Source organism: Xiphias gladius, chromosome 22, assembly GCF_016859285.1.
Source record: "Xiphias gladius isolate SHS-SW01 ecotype Sanya breed wild chromosome 22, ASM1685928v1, whole genome shotgun sequence".
In the NCBI taxonomy this organism is placed as follows: Eukaryota; Metazoa; Chordata; class Actinopteri; order Istiophoriformes; family Xiphiidae; genus Xiphias; species Xiphias gladius.
Window position 1 is genome coordinate 21,120,882 of NC_053421.1, and position 24,646 is coordinate 21,145,527.

General features: G+C 38.8%; 3 protein-coding genes and 1 non-coding gene across 4 annotated transcripts; 2 read left to right on the top strand and 2 right to left on the bottom strand.

Annotated features, from left to right (window-relative positions):
• Positions 1 to 16: 16 nt before the first annotated feature.
• LOC120783901 (cytochrome P450 4B1) lies at positions 17 to 8,310 on the top strand. The gene is made up of 12 exons (XM_040117279.1): positions 17 to 237; positions 1,977 to 2,121; positions 2,274 to 2,318; positions 2,426 to 2,553; positions 2,743 to 2,867; positions 3,001 to 3,155; positions 3,296 to 3,402; positions 4,852 to 5,042; positions 5,150 to 5,283; positions 5,763 to 5,827; positions 6,214 to 6,296; positions 7,604 to 8,310. The coding sequence occupies exons 1-12, from the start codon at positions 46 to 48 to the stop codon at positions 7,779 to 7,781; spliced, it is 1,548 nt and encodes a 515-aa protein (XP_039973213.1). The 5' UTR covers positions 17 to 45; the 3' UTR covers positions 7,782 to 8,310.
• Positions 8,311 to 8,406: 96 nt separating this feature from the next.
• ppp1r8b (protein phosphatase 1, regulatory subunit 8b) lies at positions 8,407 to 14,775 on the bottom strand. The gene is made up of 7 exons (XM_040117282.1): positions 14,670 to 14,775; positions 13,942 to 14,002; positions 13,440 to 13,593; positions 11,949 to 12,166; positions 11,328 to 11,472; positions 10,778 to 10,842; positions 8,407 to 10,528 (listed from the first exon to the last, which is right to left on the bottom strand). Exons 1-7 carry the CDS (start codon positions 14,720 to 14,722, stop codon positions 10,175 to 10,177), a joined length of 1,050 nt encoding a protein of 349 aa, XP_039973216.1. The 5' UTR covers positions 14,723 to 14,775; the 3' UTR covers positions 8,407 to 10,174.
• On the bottom strand, positions 13,668 to 13,832 carry LOC120784848. Its single transcript, XR_005706512.1, has one exon.
• A 1,271-nt stretch (positions 14,776 to 16,046) lies between the features above and the next one.
• themis2 (thymocyte selection associated family member 2) lies at positions 16,047 to 24,631 on the top strand. The gene is made up of 6 exons (XM_040117206.1): positions 16,047 to 16,151; positions 16,547 to 16,687; positions 18,281 to 18,706; positions 20,925 to 22,192; positions 22,463 to 22,580; positions 23,166 to 24,631. The coding sequence occupies exons 1-6, from the start codon at positions 16,049 to 16,051 to the stop codon at positions 23,276 to 23,278; spliced, it is 2,169 nt and encodes a 722-aa protein (XP_039973140.1). The 5' UTR covers positions 16,047 to 16,048; the 3' UTR covers positions 23,279 to 24,631.
• Positions 24,632 to 24,646: the final 15 nt, after the last annotated feature.

A 24,646-nucleotide genomic window follows, 5' to 3' on the forward strand; every position in this document is an offset into this window, starting at 1 on the left:
AGTTCAAAAAGGCCTGTCCCCCGGCGGCGCGTATCCACTGTCGGAATGGGGTTAACCGAAGTTTTCGAGAAATTTCAGTTGGGCTGGCTTCGCATGTCTCACTGCTTTGCTCTACTCTGCCTCGTTGCCGTTGTCTACAAATTAACCATCTTGCTCGTCAAAAGAAAGGCTGCGCTGCGAAGCTTTGAAGCTTTTCCCGGGCCACCAGGACACTGGCTTTTTGGGCACGTTTTTGAGGTAATCCGACCACGGGCTTCCAAAAGCTGCGGCTCTGTGTAACTGTTAACGTAGCCCGCACAATGTGCGCAACCAGGTGTGAAAAAGTGGAATTTCTGAGCACATTTATGAAAATCCCTTATGAGCATTTATTTCATTCCGTCGATATCTGACGGCTTAATTCGGTCTTTGGCAGCACTAGTTGGACATTTGATCGCACTCGTTTTGTTTCATTTTGTCTTAGTAGTTGAACAAAAACTTACCAAATGAAAAAAAAAAAAAAAAAAATCTCTTACGAGTCACTCCTTTTTCAGCAACTGGTGGCACCTACTAGCACCAACACAAGAATTACAAGAAACACCGTGGGCGCCGCACTAGTAGCACCAACATCCAAACAAGTGAGCTCTTCGGCGCACTAGTGGCCTCTCTGGACTGAACCAGTCACGCTGGCTAGTCTAGGCGGTTAACTGGTGGGCTGCAAAAACCCCTGACATGTTAACTAGTAGCACCGATTCACCTCCCCTAGTTAACTAGTGACCGACCTCCAATCTTCTGAACCAGTTAAACTACTGAGGCTCAAAATGTTTACTAGTAAAATTAGTGAAAGCCAAAATGCTTCACTAGTTGCACAGGGTCGCTCACCAGTGCTGAGCGAGGCTCAACTAGTCCAAGGAAAGGTCCATCATATGAGAAAAATGTCCATGTCAAAGTCTTTACATGTTCAGTACAGAGTCTGACTATACAGGCAAAATGTCTTCTACCAGTTAACTAGTGACTCTTTTTCAATCTAACCAGTTCACAAGTGAGAGAATGTGTGTGTAACTGATTAGTAAGGTCAAAAAGTATATATTTATCTGACAGCTGTAGGTACTTTGCAGATAAATATTTTGCATATTATTAACCTTTTGGCCAAATCTGACACATCTACATGTCTTTGATCTATAAAATAATGACTATTTTATTTATTGAGTACACAGTATATAAGAAATAGTTTCAATTACCGTCACCTAGATCAGTTTCAACATTTAAATGCTGAATACCACTTTATGTCATACTTTATAAAGGGTTTAAAAATTGTAGTCAGTCTTTATTTTATAGACACCACTGGTCAAAAGTTTTAGAACACCTCCATTTTTCCAGCTGTTATTTACATTTAGATAATTTAGTGTTTCGGTGTTTCTGAAATTAAAGCACTGAACAAATAAACAGTTGGAGATTTTAAAAACAAGAAATCCTAGAATCTTCTTGTTGAAATAAATTAAATATAAATGTTTGATTCATCCGGCAGCAGGTTACGGCTTACCTTTTTAACTATTTAAGGTTTTTCACTGGACTTGAACTGCTTAAATTTAGATAGAAACTGGGAAGAATTTGGGTGTTCTAAAGCTTTTGACAGGCTGCGTATATTTATTAAATAATTTATCAAAGCTTTATAGCTTTCATAGGTCAATAATTGGAATAACCTTGGAGTTGTATGTTTGCAGAAAAAAAAAATGATTGGGCTGGTAAATGCTCCCCCGCAAAGAGCCACTCTGTATAATGAGTTCTTTTACTTTTCATACTTTGGTAAATTTTGGTAATAATACTAACGCACTTTTATTTCAGTGAATGAAAGGATGTTTACATAATGGTATTGCTAATTTCATTTCGAAATACTTGTGTTATCACTGCACATTAGAGACACACAGTTGGTAAACATCATGATTAAACAAACAGCAACAGATTGTCCTCTTTAGTGCATCATTCGTATTTTCTTTCAGTTTAAACAAGATGGGACAGACTTTGACAACATACTGAAGTGGGGACAGCAGTACCCTTATGCTTACCCGCTGTGGTTTGGCCCCTTTGTTTGTTTCCTCAACATTCACCATCCAGATTATGTAAAGACCGTATTGGCATCAACAGGTGTGTGAGCTATTTATATCTTGACTGAAATGATACGCCATTTTAACAGTGTAATCAAATGTGCTCTATAAAATCTTTCACAGGGCCATGGGTTACATCTTTAATACCCAAGGTCAATTTAACAAAGTTTTAATGTGTTTGTTTCCTAACAGAACCAAAAGATGATTTGGCATATAAATTCATTGAGTCCTGGATTGGTAAGACTGCCTTGCTCCTTTCTCCTGCAGCATCTTTTGGCTTATTACAGAGTTGTCTGTTTAGAGATTAACTGAATCATACACACCCTTTCTGTTTCTGTCTTCAGGGGAAGGTTTGTTGGTGTCAAAAGGTCAGAAGTGGTTTCGCCACAGACGGCTGTTGACACCAGGTTTCCATTATGATGTCTTGAAGCCATATGTAAAATTGATGTCAGATTCTGCTAAAACTATGTTGGTATGTAAATCACAATTCATATTAGGTAAATAAAGACCAAAGTGGTGAAGTAACAATCAAAACATAACCAGACCAGGCTGTCTAGATGAAATATTTTGTGTAAAAGTTGCAGGAGCTAATGGGTGTGTTGGATGTTTTGTTTTGTTTTTTCCATTTCATGTGGAACATCTGTTCTCTTACTGTTGCCAGGACAAATGGGGAAGCTATGCAAACATCAACAAGTCCTTTGAATTGTTTGAACACGTGAGCCTTATGACTCTGGACAGCATCTTAAAGTGTGCATTCAGCTACAATAGCAACTGTCAGACCGAGGGGTGAGTCCATCAAAACTTTGTTTCTATCCTTCACAGTTTCAGTTCTATGATCTCGGTCGGTTACTGCTTCAGATAACTTAATCATGAATGGAGGAAATGTAGTTTTCAATGTTTGCCTGCGTTCTCATTTCAGTGGAACAAATGCATACATCAGAGCAGTGTATGAGCTCAGCGATCTGATTAACCTGAGGTTCAGGGTGTTTCCATACCACAATGACCTCCTTTTCTACCTCAGCCCACATGGCTTTAGACACAGGAAAGTGTGCAGGGTAGCTCGCAGTCATACAGGTAAGCTCTTCACACATAAATTGATTACTGACAATCTGAAACATTTGCCAGCTAGCAATGGTACTGATCATTTTGTAGTATGGCATGCCCATTTCTAGAGTGAGTCTGTAAATACTCATCCATTATCTTATCTTTTGAAGAGGAAGTTATAAGAAAGAGGAAAGAAGCACTAAAGGAAGAGAAGGAGCTGAGCCGCATACAGACCAAGAGAAACTTGGACTTTCTGGACATCCTTCTCTTTGCAAAAGTTTGTTATTTAATATTGGCTCCAACCTCTGTTTTTACAATATTACACATTTTTCTCAATGTAATGACATTGGTAACAAAGTCGGTAAACTGTACTCGTACTGTATACCAGCTGTCAAAACATGAAGTTACAAAGTGCTCTTTATAGAGAAAATCGTTTAAAATGATTATTGAGAATAACGGCATTAAGACTTTTAATATATAAACAATCTTAAAGTAGCAGCAATCAGACTTAAAAACAGCAAATATATAACGATCAAGTCAAACAATAATTACAGCTCAATGTAACTAGAGGCAAGTTTGAGGTGCAGTCAGGGTTTAAAACACCTCACTAACAATTAAATTATAATCACACAAATATATGAAAATTAAACAAAGACACAGTTAAACAATTAAACACAGTAAGTAATGTATAAAACCTAAGATCATATCAGAAATGATTTGGCATAACATACAAATATCATGTACAATTGCCAAAAGGAAACCAAGGAGGCTGCTATTTCTTTGCAGAAGCCTCATGTTCAGCATATCAATGGCCACTGATAGAAAGGCGAGATTTAGGCTTTTTGTCCTCTTAGAGGGCACTCTTAAGCAGCAGCCTAAAGGCACATCTCTATGAAGGAGCTAGCGAGGCGATCTGGGACAGCGCTGGCCTTCCTGAGGATCTGCTTGCTGTAAACATCCCTGGGCTGCCAGGGGCTGACTCATCTCAACTCGCTTGCTGACATGAGCTTATCCATGTTAATATATTCTTACCAGACACAAAGATAAGATGGCTTAGAAGAAAACAAGTTGAGGCTTTTTGTTGGATGTACTATTTCTATACATTTCAAAACAGAACAAAAAAAGATCTTTCTTGTCATTAGCTGGAGAAATAGCTTTGATACTATGCCATGACCATAGGTGTGTTTCCATCTAAATGTTAGGGAAATCTTAGAAAATGTAAACTAATTTCCATCAACTACTGTTATGTGAATATTCTCAGTAATACACAACAAGCTAGCCATTGACACTACTGTACCTCACGTACAGCATGACTGTATCATGGCCTCTTCTCAGGCAAAAATCCATAGCAGTATGTTAATGAAGTCTAAACACACACTGTGGTTTTGGCCTGTCAGTTGTCTTTATTTATAGTTTTTACATGTTTTCTTACAGTGTGAAAAGCACACTTGTCACTACTAACTCCATCTCTGACCTGGTGAAGCAGTAAATAGATATGTGCTATGTCCACCACTTCCAATACCCAACAACAAGCTGACTGCCATAATCTTTATTGTATTTTTTTATGTGTTTATTATGGTTTCATTGTAAAGTGCAGTACTTGTTTTAAAAAGTGCTTTACAACTAAAGCAGATAATGACTATTTGTGTAATTTGTCGTAGTAGCAGTGGTACTTGAACAAATCGAATGTCTACTATTATAATTTCATCTTTAATCTCACCTTCAGGATGAGAAGCAGCAGGGTCTGTCAGACGAAGATTTACGTGCAGAAGTGGACACCTTCATGTTCGAGGGCCATGACACCACAGCCAGCGGCATCTCTTTTATCCTCTACTGTCTTGCCTGCCACCCACAGCACCAGAAAATTTGCAGGGAGGAGATTATTGAGGCCTTGAACGGCAAGGACACCATGGAGTGGTGGGCTTGTGTATTGAAAACCCTGGCATAAGCAATGCAAGTCAGTGCCACTGTGTGCTGGTTTTATTGTGTATTAATCACTAACACAGTGTCTGTCTCATTTTTAGGGAGGATCTTAATAAAATTCCATACACTACAATGTGCATAAAAGAATCCCTCCGTCTTTACCCTCCTGTACCAGGAATGTCAAGAAAAATCACCAAACCCATGACCTTTTTTGATGGAAGGACTCTGCCTGAAGGTCTGTCAGTAATGATAAGTATAGAGTGAAGATTTCTCAGTGAATGTTTTGGAAAGTTAATACAGTTAAGACAGCAACCTGTTGCATACATAATGACCTTTCGCATACTAATAAAAGATCAAATATTAACTTGTATTGGTTTAGTTATTCCGTAGTGGACCCTAGTTTTTGTTTGACAAAGTCAGCCTTTTGCAACATCCAGCACATATTAACACTTTCCACTTTCCACTGTCCCCTTTTTGTTTATGATAATAGCTTTTAAGTTATACAAGCTTATTGACCAATGTTTGGCTTCACAGCAAAAACATTGGTCAGTAGTGAATGATTGACCCAGGGATTAAATGTTAGTAGCAGCTCTACAATAATGTGGCTCACATTTTTAAAATAATAAAGCTTGGTTTGCTTGTAGTCCTACAGTTTTTATGTGTATAATCCCTGCACAATCCTAAACCAAAATACACCTTTTTTCATGTTGGCAGGTTGTCACGTCGGAACAACCGTGTTTGGGATTCACAGGAATGCAGCTGTATGGGAAAACCCTGATGTAAGTCAAGAAGATCTAGTTACGAGCAAATCTTTGTCAAGAGAAAGCTCAATGGTGCCCACTCATTACATGGTGTACATTATTAATAGAATCAATGATAAAAAATTAAAATCATGATCCCTCTTTGCTGTGCTGGCCCAGCACCCTGCTTCTACATACAACGTGTCAAATAATAGAAATGGCAAAGTCATCAAAGTGGTGCTTAATTAAAGTGCCCTGGTTGGTTAAATGGCAAGCTCCGAGATGTCGTCATGGTTAATTCACTCACCGTATGTGGTGTGTGGATAAGGGTAAACTCCTTCAATTCTCCGTGGACAGATGAAGACTAGAAAATGTGTGATGTATGCCATACTGACTTTTGTTTTTTCCGTCTTGTGTCATCAAAGGTCTTTGACCCACTGCGCTTCCTGCCAGAGAATGTCTCCAGGAGGTCACCTCATGCGTTTGTGCCCTTCTCAGCTGGGCCGAGGTTTGTCCACACCTGTTACCGAGCTACTGTGTTGCTAAGAATTTCGCACGGATGTTATCAATTTACAGCTGGTCTACTCGGTTTATGCTGTCTACTCATCAATCTGACATAGGTCTGTGGTATGTGGATGTGTGACCTAGCACCACTTCCCTTTCCAGAAATGCGGTTAAAAAAAGATGTTAGGTTTGATTAGAAGTTAGAGTAAACAAGAGATAGGGTGAGCTCAGTGTAACCTAGGACTAGTCCAGTTTAAAACAGTGCAGAAACCCCAAAAGGAAATACTTGTTTTATTTCTCTGGTTACGATATCAGGCTTGAAAAGATACTTGGTTATGTGGATTGTTCTCCATTATAATATTTAGCTTGTCAATGAATGCACAGTACTTTGAGGTTTATTTCATTTCATTTGGTTTGCTGTGTAACTTTTGTGCTGACTGAAGGAAAATTGACGTCTGCTCGTCCAACTTGTCTAGAACTTACAAACAACCAGACCAATAATAGACAGAATAATAACTCTTTGGATTTTAGTTAGCAACTCTTAAACAATTCTTTCAGCTGAAAGTCTCATTAATGCTCTTCTGCCAAAACTTCAACTTGGAAATGGACAAATGTTGCAAAGTTCAAAAGTTGTTAAAAAAAAAAAAAAAAAAGGAAGGCTGAAAGAATGCACTACTTGGCCCTGCATTCAGTAATTATTGATTTCTAGCTTTATTTCTAGTTCAAGCTTTCATTCACACAGTTGCATATCATTTATTTTAGCAAAGTTTTTTTTTTTTTTTTACAATGTATGACGACATATTCCAAACAGAGAAAAAAATACACAATTAAACACACACAGTGGTCAAATGTAGATTACCTCCAAAACTGATCATCTTGAACTATGAATGTTGGGTCTCTGTAAATATAACTATAAAGAGTATGGTCTAGACCTGCTCTACGTGAAAAGTGCCCTCAGATAACCTCTGTTATGATTTGGCGCTATATAAATAAAATTGAATTGAATTGAACTTTATCATATTGACCTTTAATGAAGAACTATTATCAGGTGCTTTTATATCATTCTGTTCACTCCCTCCCACATTCTAATATTATGTCAGTAAACGTTTAAAAAAAAAAAAGTGAAATAAGAGATTGTGAAACTCTTGATTTGGTTTCACAAAAAAACCCTTTTTCTTTACCTCTGACTGAAAAACGACGATTCATCTACTGTATGTCCACCTTCATGACATGTAGCTTACCTCACGTTATTGCTCAAAAGCATTTCATGCCTGATCATCTACCGTACACGATTTTGTTTTCCCCCCTCAGAAACTGCATTGGTCAGAACTTTGCCATGAATGAGATGAAAGTGGTGACAGCCCTGACACTGAAGAGATATCAGCTGATAGAGGACCCCACCTGGAAGCCCAAGATAATTCCGAGACTGGTGCTCCGCTCACTTAATGGCATCCACATTAAGATCAAATCTGTAGACCCACAAATGTAAAGGGGAAAAACTGTAAAACTGGAAATTTCATTTCACAATGAGGGAATAATTTATGGAGTTGAAGTATCTGAATTTCTAATATTTTACTAAGCCTTACACTAATATAGAATCTAAGAGATGATGAACTGTGCAGTATTTTGTTTAGTGACTGGATATATATTAGGGGAATTACTTGCTAAATGAGAAGTTGCATTTGTTTAATATTCTAGAGCCTTTTTACATTTTGCCTGCCTTCTTCCACGTTCATGGTAACTAGTGTTAAAATTCAACTTTGTCTATAAAAAGTACATAAACAGTAACAGAGTTTACTGCCATTTTGTGAAGATTCACACTTGACCTGAAAGCGATTTTTTTTTTTTCTCCCCCCCCCCAGTGTCCCATGCACTCATTTAGACCAGGCCCAAAGTAGGCCTGATATATGTTTACCTCCAGCATAAAGTCTTGGGAAGGTAGGGTATGTAACACAATAGGTTTTACATACACCAGATAACCTTTGTTCTCAGTCTGTACTTTTTGCCAATACTTACCCTAAGAGGACCTTTCATCGGGTATAAATTTGGAATACAGAGTTAATATCAGAGCAAGTACAGTGCAACATTACTTAATCACAGCTGAAAACACTGTAGAATTATGAATCAAAAGTAATTCATTTTTTATTTACAGTCATAAGATTACAAAACCCACAGGCCCACAAGGAAAGAGTCTCCAGCACAGTTTGTAAAAATGAAAAACCTCATCTTTCTTTGGTCTCTGATCTTCAACCTTCCACTTATTTAAAGATCCCATGAAATGGCTTGAACTTAATGGAAAGCTGCTCTTCTAAAAGTACATCTTCATGGGTGACCACCTGCCTGTTCTTTTAACTCAACCCACCTTTCTTACATAACTACTAGCTTGGTCTAATATCCCACCTGACATCCTCTTTAAAGTGGAAATGCAAATGGGTATTGTGGTGGCCTTGTGGCTAAAATGCATACCATCTACTGTAACTAGTGTTACAGGTGTGATTACAACTGGGGACCTTTGTGGCAGGTCACTGCCCCTCTTTCTCTCCTTTCATTTCCCATCACCTCTGTACTGTGTACCTTTTTGAATAAAAGCAAGAATGCCCCCCAAAATTAAAAGTACCATGTCATGGGACCTTTACTTGGCTTGGAGTACATGGTGAACTGGTATACTGTATAAACTGCACTGTACTCTGTTGCATGTGAAAGATGTTAACAGGCTACGTGACCATTAAATCCTAAATCCAAACCTTTCTGTTTTCGCTAACTTTTTATTTTGCAGCAAGATCTGTATTTGTTACTTTGTTGGAATCCATGCTATTCTGTTACTAATTAATAACAGTCCAATTAACAATCAAATGTAAAAAGAAAAAACTAATAAAAATAATAAAAACTTTAAAATCCTTGTACTTCCAGTGTCCTGGTGCTGGGAAAAAAATAGGCAACAATCATTTAAAACTACATATACCAGAAGAAGCTAAAGGACAAATAGGAGCAAAATACTGTTTGAACTGGGCAAATGGCTTTTATCAGCAGAAAAATCCAAATGAATAACTAGAAGTTTGCAACACCACTTTCACACGTTGCCACATATAGATTTTGGACAAGGTTAGTGCAAGAGGCCACAATTGTAGAAGACACAATTGTACTAGCAAGTTTGCAGCCGAACCTCACTGAAAACTCTTAACTTTTGTGCACAAGTCACCATCTAGTGGCTTGTAGGACAAATGCAAGAAACTTCATTGATGTCATGTTGGTCTAATACAGATAATATAAATTTTTCTGAGTGTGTGTGAGTAAAACAATTAAACGCATCCTGTCAACAAGTTTTCAAAATAAAAAGCAGCCTTGTGTTTTGACAGACTGACTGGATTCTCTGACTTCTCACAGTAAAATATCTCATATAAAAGTATTTATTTGCCATTTGTTTAATAGCATTATCAAAATATTGAAGGAGTGAAAAAACTGTTGAAACATGTTTAGTAGAAAAAAAAAATTAACATCCATCACATCGAAAATGTAACTTGACAACCCATCATATCCATGTAGCCTGTCACTCAAACAAGTATATTTAACTGCCAATCTGGGACTAAAATGCTCACTGCCAAGTCTGTTAATTCTGTCTGTTGATTTTGTTTGCAGTCGACAAGACAACTGTTTTTCTTTCAAAATATCAACTGCTGACTTTGTAAGGTAGATGATATCTTGTGACACACCACAGGTAAATTGTGTGGTGCCTTTGTGATGACAATGAGTTAACACAACAAATAAAAAAAATAATAATAAAAAAAAAAAAAAAAAAAGGAAGTGAATGACTCCACCTCTGCCAGGTCACAGTCCCTGATGTATCTACTGGGAACCTGAGAGTCAGCAGCTTTAAGAATCTGGTTAAATGAGTAGTGAAGGGGTGGGTTTCTTGCCCGGCCAAGCTTCTTTGGCATACTTCTTCTTGCGTGGCTCATTGTGGGTCTCTGGTAGATAGGGGGCTGTGACAGGGGTGGGATTGAGGGTGACAGGGGGCAGAGGAGCCTCCGGGGCCAAGTCCACCTCTGGTGCTGGATTAGGGAAGGGCAGAGGAAGTCCTCCCTGCATAGCAGCACCTCCTGGAGCTCCAGTTGGCTGGTTCTCATGACTGGTGGGAGGCAAGTCCCCATAGAGACCACCGCCCAAGTTGTAGCCATGGATGCGTTTTGAAGTCACATCATCAAGACCCAGGGTATTTTGGCCCTCTGATCTCCGTTTCTACAGCAGAGATGACAGTACTAACTTTGCAAGTCACACATTTAGCCCCTGACATTACACGTTTACCACCGTTGCATGTATTACACCTACCCCACTGCAGACTACACAGGACCACTTATTACTTTCACCTAAATGCAACGCTATTTTTTTTGCTGAATAACAACTCCACACTTAGTGATATTATGTAGACTATCAACTGAAATTTAACTACTGAATCAGACATTTTTAAATAACAAAACCAAAGCTTACCTTAATTGGGATGACGGCAGTCTGCACCATATTTCTAAAGCGTCCCACTGAGGGATCTATATCCTCTGTAAATATTTAAAGCAGTGTTACTATTGTCACGTTTCCATTTATTGCTGACAGCATTTGTTCTCACGAAAAGCAGAAATGCACATATCTCAGTGTTATAGCATGGTTATATATTCACCGGATGAAAATATGCCCCTGACTGCAAAACTCTTCCAATGAAATTAATCAAGCAAATTTATATGTTTACAGTCTGTAAAAGTCTTGTGCAAAATTGAGAATTGGGAAAATATTCAAGCCAGGAGTAAACATGGTTTAAGAGTAAAGTTGAAGAGTAACTAAAGTTAAAACTAAAATCATCTGAACTAATTATCTGCTGAGTTACATGCTGTAAAACCTTCACAAAAGAAACAGGACTATTTAAAAAAAATCTACTACATAAAATCGTTCATATTGACACTGTCAGTAAAAATAACAGTTGTTTCCACATAGAGTCTCATAAATGATTCTTGTGTTGCTTCAGTACCACCTTCACTTGGATTTGTACCTGGGTTAATGATCGAGTCCTCCTCGCTAAAAGTAACTCTGGAGTTCCTCCGTTTCCTCTTAGGCCTCTGGATTTCCAGGTTGCCCTCTTCAATGGTCAGGAGGGAGATGCGCTTGTTGTGAGCTGTGTTGAACTCTGTCAGGTTCTGTCATTTTTTCAACACAAGAAAAATGTGTGCAATGTGGTAGTCTTGCTATCAGGATGGACAACACTATACTAGACTGGGCAGGATAATAACAAGTTGTATCATAAAATGATGGGAAAAGTAATAAATAGACAAAAGGCATATACAGGTCATTTAATCAATACATCTCACTTTAACATTATGTTCCTCAAATTTTGGACAATGCATTATGCGTTTATACCACGCTGATAATCTATGATCTTTGAGGATGAAAACAAAGTTAATATTACACTTAAAATAACATATCTGTAAAAATAACTATTAAGGACTAAAATATATTTTAAACATTTTTCTGCACCTACTAGCTGTCTAAAGCAGCAGTTTGTGGCTAAAAAAGGTCAGAATTAAGACACATGATGCATTCATTTTCTTTTTCTTTCATGTAGTTCATGTTTGAGAGCTTGGCAATATTCTTATTATCTAGGAACTAAATGTACCTCTAGCTCTGTCTCTTCTTCTGGAAGCCCAAGCAGTCCTTTCAGCTCCTCATCCTCTCCTGTCTTACTGTCCCCTGTACCGGCAGTGCCTTGGGTTTGGGGTTTCTCTCTGATGGTGTAGGTTCGTGTTGAGGCCCCAAAAGATATTGTAGAGTCTATGGGAACCTGCTGAGGCTTGTGTGCCTCCAGACGGATGTGTCCGAGGAAAGTACCATGTGCTAAAATGGTGACAATCAAATAAGAAGGTTTGCATATGTTAGGAGAGATTATTTTTAGTTTTCGAATGGTATCTCATTATGGAACTGTTTCAAATGTGATTCAGTCTTGGTGCGATGCATGTGTTGCTGTCACACTAAGCCTGTGAGATGAAGTAATAGTTAAAGGTCAATACTTCAAGGTGGTTCTGTACTGTAAACCAATCAACTTGTACCAAACAAGTGTTTAATACAAAGTCTATGATTCAGTCTTGCCATTATTTGCCATTGCTACTGTAAATTAAATTTAAAATTAGTTATTATTTTAATATTATGTTATTTATTTTCATTAATATTGTTTATGATATCTTAAGTAAGTTTCCCCCATGACTGATGCGTCGTGTGTAACATGAACACCTTCTGCTGGACCCCTGCAGGTATGAGGGATGCACCCTGAACTCTGTTATACCAGTCTGCTGTGTCCTGGCTCTGTGTATTTTCTGGAGCTTATTACTACAAAGTTGGATATAGGTGACCTAATGTCATTCTGTTGTTACCAGATTGAATTGCTGGTGGAGCCAAAAGTGACTATTTGTGGCTCACTTATCACACTATAAAAAAGTAAGTACACTACTGTTACACAAGTAAAATTTGATACCTTAAAAAAACTAAAACCTTAAGAATGTTACAATGTGATAATACACAGCAGATGTAAAGCAACTAAAAGAAAGAAGGCCAGGTCAAAGCTTTTAAATTAAACTGAAATCAAGCATGATGACATCTCTTCAAGAAAAAACTTGTAACATGGCAGCAACTAAGGATTTATGTTATTATTGATTAACCTTCAATTCTTTTCTCAATTAATCGATTAACCGCTTTGACTATAAAATGTCAGAAAATAGTAAAAAGCGCCCATCAAATTTTCCCAGAGCCCCAATACTCAAGTTGTTTGTTTTGTCTGACCAACAGTCCATACCCCAAAGATATTAAATTTACAGTTATATAAAACAAAAAAAGCAAGAAAACTTCAGATTAACAAGCTGCAAACAGAAAATGTTTGGCAATTTTGATTGACAAATTACTAAAATGATTAACTGATTATCAATATAGTTGCCGATTTTCTGTCCACTGACTGTTGATTAATCGACTAATTGTTTCAGCTCTAATGTGTGTTACCTCTACATCATTTGGGCAAATAAAAAGTTTTATTAGTTCTTAAACCCTTAGCATATATGTTACACTTTTCCAGACAAAGGTTCTAAATATAAAATGAGTTTGATTGTGAATGGTGTCTTACTGCTGTTGAGGTCTATGAGGAAGACCCTTTTCAGGTGTTTGTGGTAGACCAGGGCAGCGTGGACACGTGAGCACGACTGGTGGTCGATGGTGAAGTCACACCAGTCGGGGTTCCTCCCAAACAGGTAGTACTTCTTTTCATCTATGATCAGTTTCTACAGGGACAGAGTTTCAGTGTCACAGTCATAGCTACAGCTGGTGAAAAGGGTCTGTAAACAGTCTGCAGTGTCTCTGTGCCTCTGAGCCATAACTCAACAGCGATGCTTCCCACTGCAAAGCTTAAATCTCAGGGCTGATGCTGCTCTCGCACCATTGGAAGCCCTGCAGCCATACAAAATCCCAGTGTGCAGCACATCTGGGACAAGGTGGACTGTCAGGCTCGTATCTGGTGCATTCAACTAATTAATTATTAGCCACTGCATGCTTTAACGCGAGCATGCAATAACTTAAGCTGGTGGCAAGGCCGCCGTGCCCTCAACTACAATTTACAAGCTTCCGGTTACCTCTATCAGTTTGTCTCCCTTCATCACGTCCAGATGGAGCCCCGGGGGCGGTTTGCCTGCCCTGAAAGCAAACAGTTGTTGACGATTTAAACATCACAAATATATATATATATATATATATATATAGCTGTATGTATATATATATATATATATATATATAGCTGTATGTATATATATATATATATATATATATATATATATATATACACATACAGCTGGTGAATATATATATGTATGTATATATATATCACAGACATGTATACAAAGTTGATCATTACAGACAATAAATGGATACCTTAGCTTTGTTTCTCTTATCGTGCTTAAAGATTTATTCGTAATAACAAGTGCTCCAACCTCTTCAGCCAGCATGGTAACGTTTATAGCGGTCTATTGCAAGGTTGATATCACAGATCAAGACAAAGCTAAGAAATGTTAAAATCTCCTATCTTAATCGCTGAGAGGTTTATGTACACATCTGACATTCTTCAAATTAAACATAAGACACCTTTTTGCACAAAAAACACTCCCAACGCCATTTGTAAATCATATGCCAACGTTAACGGGTTAGCCTGTTAGCTTGCGTAGATGCTAACGTTAGCTACACTGCCAACAAGCTTCTCTCTAAGTAAAGGTGAGTTATATAAGTGCGTGAACGTTGTTTTTCTCATTTGAATCTGGCATTGCACTACAAATAAACCGTTCCAACTTTAGCATGTGCATTTTCTTACCATGATGGACAATCAAAAGGAGGGGGACTGTCTTTGCTTATTTTAGTCGCCATCTTGCCTCATCTTCCCAGGGCCGAGCTGCATGATGGGTAAACATCACCGTGGGATGAAGGGAGTTGAAGTTTTGCAATCCTAAAACACTTTAAATCCAAATTACACTAAATTTGACCCCATTTAACGAGTCATATTATTATAATTTTGTCCTTAACGCGAGACTCAGGCTCAAGAATCTCATGCCCAATGTATTAACATTAAGTGCAGGAAGTTACAGTGAACAAGAACAATTCTGAGTTCCCTCAAGAACCACTAGAGGTTCTCAGACCCCAGATTTCTGACTCAAAATAGCTATGTACTGAAGAAAGGTGGCTTTGAAATGCTTCTTTTTCTTCTTGTTGTGGAGAGCTACTAGTGTGAGAACCTGAACACCACAGGTCTCCAGAGCTCCATATTTGTTGCAACGGCCATGCACCAAATAAGGCGCTGTGTTTTGACTGTGGTTACTGAGACAAGCATGCATCCATTTTCTCTACATGAGTCGAAGTGTTTTGTCAAGCTGGTGTCTTATTAGGGACGACATTACCAATCTAGAAGATGGGTGGTTGTGGGTTTTGACAGATGCCATAAAGGGCTGTCTTACCATGTCACAGAGGTGGGAGGATGCTAAGTCTATTCAAGTGCAGTTCAGCAGAAGGAAGTGAAGGTGCTGTCTTTTTCTGCAAATGTGTCATAGGCTTTAAGAAGCACTAAGAGCAAAACATAGAGAGGGGCAGTTCATGAAAAACTGAAATTTCCAAAGAGCTCAAGGAACCTTTTTCTGGCATGGCTAAGAGGAACATGTCCATCCCTCCTGTCAAGTATCAATCTTTAATGTTGTGTTTTGGCAACAGTGTTGTGTTACAGACTGGGGGAGATTTTCTCTTCAGCTCTGTTTTGGATCTTTTAGACCATGTAACATTCTTGGAAGAGAACTGATTTTGGCTATTTCAGAGTTGAGTACGTTATCCTATAGGAATGTAATGTATTCACAATGCAATATTTGCAGTTCCCACATACTTACACACACACATTCCTTACTCCATTCCTTAAAGGAGTACATTTCATTTTCAAGTATCTTGGTCTATTTTCTGCGGGTGATAGCCAATTAAGCTTTATACGGCAATAATAACACACAAATTAATACTTAGTAATTACAGATATTTTCTTTCACAATATCTCACTTAGCTTACTTCTGTGAATGCAAGCATTGTGCAAACAGCCCCAGTAACTTCCTCATTGTGGTTTGTGACTTACGAAGCAGCACCCCACCCCCCCCACCCCGATGCTGTTCTTGTCGTTTGCTCTATCTTCATTTTTGATCACAGCACACTGAGACAAGAGTGATGGCAGGCACAAGTGCTTTGCCACTTCAACAATTAATTGCATCATTGGACAATACTTGTCTGCCAAAAATTCTACAGGTTTGCTCTGGGGTCTATTTCCAAGGTAAGCCCTTTACTGTTTTATTGATTGTGATGTGAAACTGTGAGTGTAGATGAGGATAAAGAAGAACAGATAAGACATGTCTTGAGGAGATTATAGCAAAAAAATGTAAGGTGTCTTTCTGTATTGTGTCCGTCTGTATCTATTGCACACATTTATATGTATATAGTATACATGTTTCATTCTTTTCTCAACACCAAAACAAAAGTTATTGTAGCCAAATAAAATGCTGACCTTTTTTTTAGTTGAAACATTTGTATTGTTCCTGATTGATAAGATTGTGTCCCAGTTAAGAAAAATAATAAAACATTTTTTTTATCCTTGATAAACCTGCTCATTGCTGAATATCGATCTTGCTCTTTGTTCCTTCTTTGCTCGGTTCCTTGCTTCTCTTTCAGGGTCTATATATGAACTTTCTGGGAGTGAGGTGTGCTTTTCTACTGGGGATCTAATAAAGGTCACTGGTATTGAGCTCCTATCAGTGAGCTGTGAAGACATCACAAACAATGAGAAATTTGAGCTGCCTATTAACCACACAGGTTGGTCTTTACTGGAAACAGGGTTGTCGTGAGAAAAGATAAAGGGGGAAGAAGAAGTACGTGAACCCTTTGGAATAGACAAAGACAATTTGCTAATAACACAAACAGTTAAAATCTTGTGTGTCTTTACTGTACACACCCATTAAACATTCACAGTGCTGGTGGAAAAAGAAAAGGAACCCTTGGATTTAATAACTGGTTGAACCTCCTTTGGCAGTAATAATCTCAAACGAGCGCTTTCAGTAGCTGTGGATCAGATCTTCACAGCGTTCAAGAGGAATGTTCAACCCTTCTTCCTTACAGAAACGCTTCAGCTCAGCCATATTCTAGGAGGTGTGCTGTGAACAACTCTCTGGAGGTCATTCCACAGCATCTCTGTTGGGTTAAGGTCTGTGTTCTGACTGGGCCACTCCAGAAGGTGGCTTTTCTTAAGTTTGAAGACATTCTGTAGTCGATCTACTTCAATGTTTAGGGTCATTGTCCTGCTGCATCACACAATTTTTACTTTTCAGCTGGCAGACAGCCACCCTGTTATCCTGTAATTTACCTTGATTAAACCTGGGAATTAATTTTCTTCTCGATGACGTTGAGCTGTCCAGAGACAGCAAAGCAGCCCCAAATCATGATGCTCCCTCCAATGTACTTCACCGTTATATGCAGTACCCTTTTATGCTGCATGTTCTTCCCGAACCAATTCAACCTTGGTTTCATGAGTCCAGAAAACATTTTCCCATTTGCGCTGTGAGGTGCCAAGGTGCTCTTTGGCAAATTTCAGGTGTAAAGTGATGTTTTTTTGGGAGAGCAGCGGCTTCCTTAATGATGTCGTGCCCATGGACACCATGCTCCACGCAATCATGTACCATGATTTGTGTATGGTAGACTAATGAACAGGGATGTTAACCAGCTGCAATGTTTCATTTAAGCCTTTAGTTGTTATTCTGTTCTTTTTTACCTCATTGATCATTCTGGCATTGTGCCTTTGGAGTCATCTTAGCTGGGCACCCACCTCTAGGAGGAGTAGCCACAGAACCAAATTGTCTCCATTTGTAGTGAGTTTGTCTCACTGTGGACTGATGAATATCTAAAGTCTTTCGGGTTAGTTTGTTACCCTTTCCAGCTTTATGCAAATCAACAATTCTTGATCGTAAGTCTTCTAAAATCTCTTCTTGTTGAGGCACGGTTCACATCAGCAGATGCCTCTTGTGAATATCAAACTCAAAATGTTTGAGTGCTTGTTATAAGTCAAAGTAGCTCTAACACACACCTCAAATCTGGTTTCATTGACTTGACTCCAGTTTTACTAATTCTTGAAGCCAATTAGCTTTGTCAATAGTCGAGGGGTTCACATAGTTTTTCCAACCTACACTGTGAATGTTTGAATGATGTATTCAATATGGATGACAATTATAGAATGATTTGTGTGTTATTAGTTAAAATATATTGTGTTTGCTCATAATTGTAACTCGGATGAAGATCTAACCATATTTTAAGACAAATATATACATAAATGCAGGTAATTCCAAAGGGCACACTTACTTTTTTTTCCACTGTAAATGTGTTTTGTACCTGACCACTGACATGTTGGTTTCTCAGGCAAGTTTAAGGTTGTTGCAGAGGAGATGCCGTACAGTACGGTAGAGGAGATGCTGAGTCTGAGGCCTGTAGGCCTGGAATCCGGCCTTCCCTTCACATTCACCAGCCGCTCCAAGATGACCATTGGCAATTTCACACTGGGGGCCGGGAAAGCTTTGACTGTGCTCTCCATTGAGCGGCGTGAGAGTGAGGAAGGTCAGGTCCGCTGCCATGTTCGAGGACAACAGGATGCCTCAGCTGAAGTGTGTGTCCCTCTTTCTTTCCGAGGAGAATTCTATGAGTGTGAGAACGAGGAGTGCTTTACTCTGCAGGAGATCATGTCCTCTGTCTGCCTGCGTACTCGAAAGTTTTGCTTCATCAACACAACCAAAAGTCAACGTCCACTTGTTCTCAGTCCGATATACCAGGTCCACGCCATCATGAACTGTGAGAATAACTGACTTTTATTACTTTTATTTAAAAAATGACTAAAATTATCTGGATCTTACATACAAAGAGTTTTTTTTTAACATATCTATGCATATTGATTATCAGATGATCAGAATTTGTCAACATTTCTTGTGTATAAATTACACAAATATTTGCAATAGTTATCAGTTAATATGCAGATTAAGATTTTACACACAAAACCAATGATAAACTTGTTAAATACAGCTCTGCAAAAAATTAAGAGACCACTGCAAAATTATCAGTTTCTCTGATTTTACTATTTATAGGTATGTGTTTGAGTAAAATGAACATTTGTTTTATTCTATAAAAATTCTCCCAAATAAAAATATTGTCCTTTAGAGCATTTATTTGCAGGAGATGACAAACGGTCAAAATAACAAAAAAGATTCAGTGTTTTCAGACCTCAAACAATGCAAAGAAAACAAGTTCATATTCATTTTAAAAAACAATACTAATGTTTTAACTAAGGAAGTGTTCAGAAATCAACGTTTGGTGGAATAACCCAGATTTTCAATCACAGCTTTCACGCGTCTTTGGATGCTCTCCCAGTCTTTCACATTGCTGTTGGGTGACTTTATGCCACTCCTGGCGCAAAAAATCAAGCAGCTCAGCTTTGTTTGATGCATTGTGACCATCTTGATCACATTCCAGAGGTTTTCAATGGGGTTCAGGTCTGGAGATTGGGCTGGCCATGACAGGGTCTGGATCTGGTGGTCCTTCATCCACACCTTGATTGACCTAGCTGTGTGGCATGGGGCATTGTCCTGTTGGAAAAACCAATCCTAATAGTTGGGGAATATTGTCAGAGGAGAAGGAAGCAAGTTTACTTTCAGGATAACCTTGTACGTGGCTTGATTCATGCCTCCTTCGCAAAGACGCATCTGCCCGATTCCAGCCTTGCTGAAGCACCCCCAGATCATCAACGATCCGCCACCAAATTTCACAGAGGGTGCGAAACACTGGCTTGTAGGCCTCTCCAGGTCTCCGTCTAACCATTAGACGACCAGGTGTTGGGCAAAGCTGTAATTTGGATCCAGAAGATTACTTTACTCCAGTCCTCTATGGTCCAATCCTTATGGTCTTTTGCAAACCTCAGCCGGCTCTTCTTTGCCTCTCATGGATGAAGGGCTTTTTTCTAGTCTTACACATCTTGAGCCCTGCCCCTAGGAGCCTTTTTCGAACCGTTCTCGCCGTGCGTTTCACCCCAACTGCCATTTGCCATTCTTTTTGTAGGTCACTTGATGTCATCCTACGGTTGCTGAGTCACATTCGAATGAGATGACGGTCATCCCGGTCAGTGGAGAGTCGTTTTCGCCCTCTGCCGGGCTGTAGCTTTGTTGTTCCCAATGTCTGCTGCTTGACCTTGTTCTTATGAACCGCCGTCTTAGAAATTTTAAGGATGGAAGCAACCTGATGCTGTCTGTATCCCTCTGCCAGTAAAGCCAGAACTGAAAGCTTCTTTTCCTCACTCCTAACTTTTCTTTTCAACTTTTCTTTTGGCATGGTCAATAGATATTTTTTGATTCCAATTACTTTTGAGGTACTACTAGCACTGTTTTTGCCATCCAGCTGGTCCTATTGCAAGAGGAAAGTGATGACCGTAGCAATGGTTTTCATACTTTTCCTTGTTAAATAAGATTTGGTTCAGGTGATCACCTAATCAGTACCTCATTAAGTAGAATGAGGTGTGCTTGTGTTGGAATTCAACAGGCACTGGAATGGAATGGCTGTCATGCATGTAAAGATGCTGATTTCAGAAAAATTTGCTGTGGTCTCCTAATTTTTTACAGAGCTGTAAGATGCAACGTGATAGATTAAAATACCCAACAGTATATAAAGTAGCTAAAAATAGCACCACCTTGAGCAACATCTATGCATTAGTAAAAAATAATTCACACATATAACATACTGTGTTATAACACTCAAGGGGAATGTTTTGCTGCACAATGAGTACTTTTACTTGTGAGACTTCCAGTGTATTTTGCTGATAATATTTCTGTACTTAAGATTTTAAATGCAGTATGGTGTAATGAGTATGTTTACACAGTATTGCTGCTTTTACTTCTAGTAAAGGCTCTGAATACTTCTTCGACCACTTTTAAAAGAAAAATACTGTGCTCTGGTTTCACTTCATTTAATTTCACTGAGGGCCTCCACTACATTTTCCGATTTTTCCCTTTTTTTTTTTGTACAGTAAGGAAGAATGTGTTGAAGTTCCCGTCCAGCTTAGAGGTGGAGGTGATCGATGTCACTGCGCTATATAAAGATATAAATTTTGTGACCCCGCTCAATCTGACAGAGGTCCTTTCCCAGCCAAATGAATCCTTTCCTGCAGTAGTGGAGATACTGGAAGGCCCAGAGACCCGCTCTCTGTTGAAGTGCAGCTGGCTACCAGGACTTAGCATAAGGGAGCACCTGGTTTTCCACAAGAAAGGAACCTCAGCCATGATTTTATTATCGAGCTCTAAGAGTCGGAAGGCTCAGCAGTACTTTCTGGTATCTCAGCAATATGGTGGACGATTTCGGAGGCAGCCAAGAGAGTTTAATTCAGTGTATGAGCTGTATGTTGCTTCAAGCCAGGCACCCGGTCTGATCGTCAGTGTAACAAGAAACTGTGAAGAAGTTGAGGAGGAGGGCCTGCCTGCTCTCTGTGTTGGGGAACAGCTGGAGGTTGTACGCTGCGGAAGGCTGGAGTTGCCTTGTGGAAGCAGCATTGGACGGAAGGAGTCCGTGGAGGCTCTTTTGTGTCAGCGTCTCCCAGAGTCAGATGATGGGGATGATGATAATGATGACGATGATGATGATGATGATCATGGTGATGATCATGATGATGAAGATGATGACAAAGAGGTCGTCAAACAGGAAGATGCGAGAGAGGAGATTTTTCTGCCTCTGTACATGCAGGGTCACTTTGTGGAAGTACTCACTGATAAGAAGAAGTACAGACTCAGGGACCTGGGTAAGGACTTAAGTTTGCCGCTGGATGTTAAAGTGGTGCGCCGTGATACTGAACTTGAGACTGATCCACTGGTTGGGTTTGCGTGTCTTAGAATAGAGGGGGCTATGTTAGAACCCACCATCCAGGCAAGCTTTCTACACAGGCCAGACCACTGTTTCGAGATCCCAGCCCAGTGGCTTTCTATGTCTGTCTGTTTCTCCAAGGACGCCCTGCCATGGCCCAGGGATCAACCCCCTAAGTTCCATGTGAATAGTGTTACTGAGGTGACAGAAGCGTTCTTTTATGAATTTCGCAAACAGGGGAACTCGGATGCGGCGCCTCCTCCTCGACCACCAAAGCGAAATCTGTTATCTTCAGACTTTCCAAAAAAATCATTAAAACCCTCAAAGAAATCATCCAAGGCAGACAAATCCAAACATCGACCAGATAAAAGTGTCCCAACCAAAAAGTTAGCCAATTTGACTTTAAGTAGCAAAAAAAGGCCTCCAGCTCCCCTACCTCCAGTAAGTATGTCTTTCTTTCACGTAGTACATTTCCAAGAGCTAGAATCCACTGTGGTTCAGTAACCAATTTTAACATGTCATCTTGTAAACTATCTTAAGTTACCCAATAAAGCACATCACAGTTTGGTATGCGTGTTTGAGAAAAACAATTTATAACAATTTAAATTTAAATTCATTTCATCAGTAACTAGATGCTTCCACTTTTTGCTGTGATAAATAAGTCATGTGAGTAAAATAAGAGATTATTTTTGACTTCCTCTTATTGTGCAGATTATCTTAGATGAAAATCCGCCACCAGTTGCACCCCGAAAGCACTCAGCAGCTGAAATGACAGCAGGCACGGCTCTGCAAAACACTTATGTGAAGATGGAGGAATCTATGAAAAAAGGTGAAACCCTTTCTACAGACTGTTTCACACAGGGAATATCCATGCTGGTTACATTTAAAGGATATGCTAATGTCATTCTACTGTATATTCTGATGCTTTCCAACTTCCCTATCTTATGTGTAGAACTAATCACCAAGCCCATTTTTCCAACATGAAGCTGAAAATATTTAAATACAGGTTACACATATAATGTTTTAATTTTGTTTTTAATGTTTTTTTCAAATTTTATTCAAGCAGGAGCAAACAATGCATTTGTTTTGGACTATTCTGAGCTGTATATGACAGTCTATGCGGGATTGACTCAAAATTAACTACAGCGTGCCTGTGTTATTGGCAATGAAGGAACGTGTCACCCACTAAAACACCTGGCATCACTGAAGTCTTTTTAATATTTTTTGGACAAAAATGTAGCTCATAACACAAAGGAGTAAGCTATACAATGCTTTGTCCACACAGAGAAAACCTGTAGGATCAACTCTGTCAGTTGTCGTCTTTTCATTGTATTTGTACACAGAAAGAAAAATATAGAATTCTATGAATATGGAATAACACTAATTGATAGAATGTATGCTTCTCTTCCCCCAGTGCAACTGTGTGAGGTGGCCCCAGATGTGGACAGTGACCATGATTATGAAACAGTGGACGATACTTTGCCGGCACTGATGAGGAAAGCACAAGAGAATGTCATGTTCTACTAAACATTACATTGTAGTGAAACAACACACGGGTGTACCGGAAACAAAGTTACAGTCAGACGAAGCAACCTGTCCATGAAATCACAAATATTGTGTTGAAACTCATTAAATTACTTAACATCTCTAAGGTTGGATATTTCAGTTTTAGATTACATACGATAACGATATACTCCTGACAGTATACTGTCACACTGTATACTTTATACACATCCGTGAGGACCTGTGAGATAGTTTGCAAGATTTAAAGCACCCAAAGGAGCTTTTGGTGACTCATGGTCCAGTAGAAAAATATGGAGCTGTTTGCCCTTTTGTTTTTAGCAGCCGTTTAGCCAAGACACGTATAGCAAAGGTGTTAAGTTTTGTAGACACTTCAGTAATCGCAAATGTTTACTCATAAATACCTGATGAAAACGCATCCTTGGTGTAAAACAAAACTTAACACCCGTGCTTCTCAAGTAATCAGTGAAACTCTTCATTCTTAAGAAGGTGTGATCCTCTTCCAGGTTGCCAGTGGCTGGAGCTTTGACACATACAGTATATCACTCACAAACTTTGAACAAGTGCAACCTTTATTGTAGTATTTGTTAAAATATAATATAGTACCTTTTTCATTCATTTCATTTCATTATAATGTTGTATAATGTCAAATCAACACCTTGTCCAAAAACAAACTGCATATTTATAAGCTTCACATAGTTGTCAATGGGTTTCATTTTATTGTATAGGCATTTGATGTATATGTCAAACCCCCCTGTGTATATGCAAAATCTAAACGGACATGGCTGCGAGGTGAGAGCTAACCACAATGGTGAGAAAGCGGCAACTGTGCAGCTTCTCACTTGGTGAGTGATTGTGTTGCTCTCCCTCCCACATCAAAATAATGATCTGAAAGTACAAAAAGATGCTACACATATCAAACTGTTATTTATTTTTTTAATTACTTCATTGAAAGTAATCCAAGCTTTTCAGTTATATACTGCTGACTGGGAGTATGTTCCCAAAGAAATAAATTTAGGTTTTTGAAATTTTTGTTGATTAATGGGCCATTCAATTTGAAAAACTCACTGCCAAAGAGATAATAACATAATATGCATGTATATGTATACAAAAGACATCTCTTATAAAAACGAAAAAAAAATTACCTTCAGAATGTACACAGACCTATTTGGTTTATTATTCTTCTTTGTTAAAATCTATTTACTGTATGAACCAAAGGGGCCTTTTTAGACACATGTTGGTCTATATTTCAGCATCATTGTGGTTGCCAGGTGTACTCAATCAAGTAATGAAAACATCTGAAGCACAAGATGCAAAATTCTGTTTGTTGTGGCTAAAAGTGTGAATACACATATAAATGAAGTATTTTTGTAT

Excerpts from the sequence above, each read along its gene's own strand:
- LOC120783901 (XM_040117279.1), top strand. The coding sequence starts at position 46 with ATGGGGTTAACCGAAGTTTTCGAGAAATTTCAGTTGGGCTGGCTTCGC. Across the intron at positions 238-1,976 it reads TTTTTGGGCACGTTTTTGAG|TTTAAACAAGATGGGACAGA; the intron begins GTAATCCGACCA and ends ATTTTCTTTCAG. Across the intron at positions 3,403-4,851 it reads ACATCCTTCTCTTTGCAAAA|GATGAGAAGCAGCAGGGTCT; the intron begins GTTTGTTATTTA and ends TCTCACCTTCAG.
- ppp1r8b (XM_040117282.1), bottom strand. The coding sequence starts at position 14,722 with ATGGCGACTAAAATAAGCAAAGACAGTCCCCCTCCTTTTGATTGTCCA. Across the intron at positions 13,594-13,941 it reads AGGGAGACAAACTGATAGAG|AAACTGATCATAGATGAAAA; the intron begins GTAACCGGAAGC and ends CTGTCCCTGTAG. Across the intron at positions 11,473-11,948 it reads AAGAAGAGACAGAGCTAGAG|AACCTGACAGAGTTCAACAC; the intron begins GTACATTTAGTT and ends AAAAAATGACAG.
- themis2 (XM_040117206.1), top strand. The coding sequence starts at position 16,049 with ATGGCAGGCACAAGTGCTTTGCCACTTCAACAATTAATTGCATCATTG. Across the intron at positions 22,193-22,462 it reads CTCCAGCTCCCCTACCTCCA|ATTATCTTAGATGAAAATCC; the intron begins GTAAGTATGTCT and ends CTTATTGTGCAG. Across the intron at positions 22,581-23,165 it reads GGAGGAATCTATGAAAAAAG|TGCAACTGTGTGAGGTGGCC; the intron begins GTGAAACCCTTT and ends CTCTTCCCCCAG.